The sequence below is a fragment of the Sminthopsis crassicaudata genome, chromosome 5, assembly GCF_048593235.1.
Source record: "Sminthopsis crassicaudata isolate SCR6 chromosome 5, ASM4859323v1, whole genome shotgun sequence".
Taxonomy (NCBI): domain Eukaryota; kingdom Metazoa; phylum Chordata; class Mammalia; order Dasyuromorphia; family Dasyuridae; genus Sminthopsis; species Sminthopsis crassicaudata.
The window spans coordinates 150,963,939-150,970,083 of record NC_133621.1 but is presented as its reverse complement, the minus strand read 5'-3'; the positions used below and the strand labels follow the sequence as shown (position 1 = coordinate 150,970,083).

The 6,145-nt window shown below is 30.9% G+C and overlaps 1 protein-coding gene across 1 annotated transcript in view; it reads left to right on the top strand.

The window, feature by feature from the left end:
- The first annotated feature begins 414 nt into the window (after nt 1-414).
- Nucleotides 415-6,145, top strand: part of GNAT3 (G protein subunit alpha transducin 3) — a 90,094-nt gene continuing 84,363 nt past the window's right edge. The window contains exon 1 of the mRNA XM_074266922.1: nt 415-532. Coding sequence (XP_074123023.1) covers nt 415-532 — 118 coding nt within the window. The remainder of the gene's footprint in view (nt 533-6,145) is intronic.

The following is a 6,145-nucleotide window of genomic DNA, read 5'->3' as shown; positions in this document are numbered from 1 at the left end:
ACTCCAGAAAAAAGAAAAGAAAGAAGTGAATCACTTAAAACAGGAAATACTTTTCCATCTCTAAAGCTCTTTCCCATTTGAGGCTCACTGTCCAGATTCTACGGGCTCTCTTTTAGTGGATTTAAGTGCTCTTCTACTCATCAACTCTGGCCCTTAAAGATGTTACTTCCCAGAGGCTCCCTGAAGTGCTATGTAATTTGAAAGCCTAATGATTTTCCTCTTCAGATTCCTGGATCAGGTGACAGACTGGAAAACAACTCCTTAGTCAAAACAGAACCTATAGATAGATGATTGGAGAGACAATTTGGAATTTCTGTATAGCATTCTTCTTACACCATATATTTGGCTAATAGCTGTTCTCCTAGTTGTAATATTTTATTTTTAAAGAGTAAACTGATTATCCAACAATTCAGCATGGGGAGTGGAATAAGTTCTGAGAGTAAGGAATCAGCCAAAAGATCAAAGGAACTTGAAAAAAAACTTCAGGAAGATGCAGAGCGAGATGCCCGAACCGTAAAGCTTCTCCTATTGGGTAATATTTTTCTTGATTCATATAAATAATAATTTCCACATTTTAAACTCAGTTTTAAAGTTAGCAAGTTTTGAAAGTTTTATATTAAAATATTGAAGCAGAACTTTAATATACATCACCCATTATTTGTGAAAAATTAGTAAATATGTTATATATTTTATTTATGGAACTGATTAAAATATACTCTTTATTATCTAGAAAACTAAAATAGTAATATTTGAATTACTTTAATTTTTTTTATGTCCATTTAGGGTCTTTAGAAGGCAATTTGAATTTTAAACTTTAAACAAATATCAACAAGCTATCAATAAACACAACCCTGGCTTATTCACAATGCAAAAGTTAAAATATCTATTTACTGAACAACATACTATCACGATTTTCATTTTGATAATGTTCCCCATTCATTTTATTCCCTATGTTAGGAATTGAAAATTAAAGGAACAAACATTGCATTGAGGTTCCTATGTGTATATATGTTTGTAATATTTTATAATCCAAATGTTGATATTTAGACACAAAAATATATTTATTAAGACTATGTACTTCCTCAGAGAAAAATTAATTTTGTTGGGAAAATATAGTGTTCCTTAACTATATACTGCTATATGATGATGCTGATGATAGCATTTATATGGCACTTAGAAGTTTGTATAAAACAGCATAAGAATGTTATATAACCATTTCAATCTATGCTGCTTTATAAGTAATAATATATTTCCTAATGTCAGTTTTTTTTAAAATTTTAAATGTTTTTAATTAAATGATATATATAAAGTACAATTTAATGGAAGTTTAAACAGAAATCCCTGCAGAGAACTAGCCAAGAAGCATCAAAACAAATTCCTTTTAAACTCATCTATTCATAGTTATTCTATGTTAATTATCTTACAGAGTAACAAAATAATTTTATTATTCTTCATTTATTATCTAGGCCTTTAAAGAAAGAGCAAGTAAGAAAGATTTACTTCTATGACCCATATACCATGTAACTTTTTGCTTGGAATTTTTATTTTTTTACTTCGGTGGTCACAAGCGACAATTGCTTGGTATTAAATATCTACAATGAAAAGGTTTCTAAAATTAAAATTGTGAAGTAAGAAGTAGAGTTAATTTATCTCTTCCCAAAATATTTATTAAAAGAAGTGAGGAGCAAGGGAATGGCACTAATATGATGAGATTTTAGGAAAGACAAATTTGAATTTTTTATGTAAATTTAAGATTTGGGACTTCTAAGACTAAAAATGCGGTATATGTATGTATGTATATAAGTATATATACATATCTATATACATTATATACATGCGTATTTACTGTTATACAGTCTTCTGTGTATGTATGATTATGTCCATTTTTTATTTCAACTATTGAGGTTGCTTGAAACACTTTAGGATGCACAGAATCTGGTTTGTAAAGTCACAGAAAACATTTTTTTTTTTTTTGTCTCAATGTTAATTCTTTGATTATGAGCATGATCAAAATCAGTTTTTATTAAGGGACTATTTTTGCAGTATTTATTTCGAGTTTACTATGAAAGCCCCTCTGGACTAATAGAGAGAAAGCTGGCCTAAGAATGAGGAAAATCTGTGTTCAAGTTTCCCTTTCATCACCAACTGACTATTTCCCCATTTTTGGGTAAAGAAAAAACTAGGTTATACTAAGTAAACTGTGAGGGCGTAGTAGAAGTGATAACTTATCTGTGCTGATAAAAGATTTTCCTCAGGAGCTCACTAAAGTAGTAAAATTACAAATCTGATTATAGAATTAAAAAAAAATATGAAAGATTGTGCTAAAATCTCTGGAGACACAAAACTAAAATGACCCATTCACTTCCCTCAAGGACTGCATTTTATTTGAATAATGACATTTTATCTGAACATTAATGACAATCCACACAATCCTATAGTAACTGATAGGATATGGTAGGAAAAAATGTGAGCTCCTGACAGAGTACTCTAGGAAAATCTAAGGAACAAACAATTAAAAAATCACACACACACACACACACACACACACACACACACACACACACACACACACACCATGCATGCACGCACATACACACACACGCACACATACAAGCCACTGAGAGTAGCCATAGTAATCTCATACTTCTAATGCTTTCTAGGGCATTTTTAGAGCTAGTTCTACCTGTCTCAATTTCTACAACTATGAAATGGAGATAATAATAGTAGCTACCTTAGAGGGTTGTTCTGCTTATCACATTAAATAATATTTGAAAAGGGCTTAGCACAGTTTCTAGCACATACTAAGTGCTTAATAAACGTGTTTTTCCTTCCTTGTGTATTTTTCCATGGACAAACAAAAATGTGCATAAAATTTAAATAATTTCTATTATTTTTATAGTTATGATTTTTTTCTCATCTGTGAAAGATCTTATATATATCAGGACAAAATTGAATTCTTATAGAAAGTGGACAGATGAAAAATCTGTAGAGCTAAATATTCTGTGTCTCTGTCTCTGTGTGTTTCTGTGTCTCTGTCTCTGCCTTTCTATCTCTATGTCTCTTTGACTCTGTTGGTCTTTGTCTCTATCTCTAGCTCTATCTCTCTGTTTCTCTGTCTGTCTCCCTTCTACACCCATGTTTGTCTATATGTGTGTGTGTGTATTTATATGTGGATAAAACACAGGGCTTGGATTCAGGAAGACCTGAGTTTGAATCCAGCTTTAGACACAGCTGGGAAAAATGTGAATTTCTCTGGTTCTCAGTTTTCTTATCTATAAAATAATAAAATTGGATTCAGTTGCATTTAAGGTCTTGCATAGCTTATATCCATGATCCTATCTAGCCATGTATATCTTTAAAAAAAAATCTGCTTAATTTTCTAAAAATCAAACCATCCAAGTACTTGCTATGTGCAAAGTAATATTCCTGGTGTTATGAAACAAACAAAAATATATCTGATATATTCCTGCCCACTGAATCTAGTTCTTTTATTCTTTATTCATAGTGGCTATTCAACCTAGCACAATGGATTGTAATGGATTATGTTGCTCTCCTCAGGATCCAGTCTGGATTCTTTTTTGTCATACTTCTGTAGCCAAAAACAAACTGACAAAGTATTCTAAGAAAGTTCCTGAGTGATGTCAATCTTTCTTTTATGTACAGAAGTATTATGATCACTATCCTCCATTTCCCGCCTAGTTGAGGTATTTGTTGTTGTTGTTGGGGACAGGGAGTAGATTAAGGCAGTGAGAGGAGGATGGTAGTAGGACACAAATATTACCCAAGGTGGTTCTTGTCAGGGATAGTTAATGAGCACTGCTAGCATTGTGACCTCCACCCTATCTTTCAAATTCCTGATTCTATCATGAGGAATTGTTGGTCAGACTTATTAACATAAAAACACAATATTCTGCCCCTTCCTTCTATTCATAGCTACAAATCATATTAATTTTGTGAGAGACTATTTTTTGCCTGTATCATGTCTATATAAAGTCTTCGGACATTAAAAATTTTCATAACCTGGCTCTTTATTTTCTTTTTTGCTCTTCTTTCAGTTGACCTGCCTCTGTGTACTAAATGGTGATCCAGCTAGAATGATCTTTCTGTTCTTTGCATGCAATACTTCATCTCCAATCCCTGTGCCTTTTCACTGTTTGGAATCTCTACCCTCCCCACCATCTTGTAGTTTCCTTATCTTCTCTGCAGTCTCAACTTCAATAGGAGGCTTTTCCTGGACCCATATTCAATGGTGCTTTTTCTCTGAGATTAGGAATCCTCCATTTACTCTCATCTATGTACATTGACATCAATCTAGTCAATGTACATATGTTTTGACAGCATGTTAAAATGGCCATTATATCTCTTATATTATGTGGTTAAAAATCAATCTATAACATGCCTTGGACAAAAATATTTGAACAATATACTCTATAAATTTTTGTTTTGCTCTTTTTATTCATTTTTATTTAATAATTTTATTTTCCCCAATTACATGTAAAACAATTTTTAAATATTAGTTTTGAAAAGGCATGTTGCAAAAGAAAAAAATAGATCCTCCCCCCAATAAAAATAATCTTCAAGAAAAATAAAGTAAAAGAATTAAGCTTCAATCTTTATTTAGTTCTAGAATTTTTCATCATAAATCCTTCAGAGTATTCTTGGCTCATTGTATTTCTGAGAATAGCAAAGTCATTCACAATTGGTCATCCCATAGCATTGTTATTACTTAATACATAGTACATTCACTTTGTTTGAGTTCATAGAAGACTCTGGGTTTTCCTGAGAACATCATCCTACCCATCAGTTCTTATAGAACAATAATATTCAATCATAATCACATATCACAATATATTCAGCAACTCCCCAACTGATGGATTTCCCCTCAATTTCCTATTCTTTGCCCTGAAAACAGAACTACAATAAAATGTTTTGTACATATATGTCCTTTTCCTTGTTTTGTTCATCTTTTTTGGGGGGATTCATGCTTAATAGTGGTATTGTTAGGTTAAAGGATATGCATAATTTTTTTAGCCCTTTGGGCATAGTTCATAACTTTTCACCATTTATCAATCAGGGAATGACTTTTATTTTTACAAACTTGATGCAATTTCTTGTACCTTTGAGAAAAGAGGCCTTCTTCAGAGAAATATGCTTGAAAAATATATTTAATGTTAATTAAATGCACAAGTTGTTCTAAATAGATTTTGAGATCAGATAATTGCCAAGTTTTAAAGAATTGATGTATTTCCTTTTTCATTTGCTTGAAGCTTACATCTACTAACAAATTACTTATTGTTTATTTAAGGGTTCTTTAGATAAGTTTCACTGTATCTATATGTTTTGCATAAGGCCCCTTTTTTTGCCTATCCTGCTTTGAATTTCATCCCTCCCTTACCCAGCAAGGTATTTTTAAAAATAATATAGAATAATAATATTTTAAAAATAAAATAAAGCAGTTCAGGAAAACCAATCAATACATCAATTAAGTTTGATATGTAATATAGCAACACTATTTGAAATAGCAAAAATTTGTAAAAACAAAAACAAAAATAAAAACTATGCTCAGTGATTGAAAAATTTACTATACATAAATTTCTATGCCTTAAGGAAATATGAATATTAAGAATTCAGAGAAATATGATATTTATAAAATATTATTGAAGGTGAACAAAGAAAAACCAAATTAACAATATGCATGATTATGATAATTATATTAATGAAGATAATTTTCACTGGTTTATAAAACTCATACAAAAATGTTAGATGATGCTTGTATGAATTTAAGCCAGTGCCTGGCATATAGAAGGTACTTGATAAATGTTGACTTTATGACTTTTACCTTAGTTGTTTTCAAGGATTCAATAATAGTATTTTAATTTTTGTAAGAACTATCAGGAAAAAAAAATTCCAGTGAAAAGAAGTTATATTTGATAGAAGGAGAAAATATCATTTTGGCTCTAAAAACCCAGAATGCATCAAATTAGATAGTAATTTCCAGGATTCTTTTCTGTATATCAAAAAAAAGGAACAGTTTCTCATGTAGTACTCTTTCAAGAATATTGGAGATTCAGCTTTGATCCAAAATTTAATTCCCATATTAAACTTTGTGACATGGAAGCTAAATTCCTTCAGGGGATAAAGAATG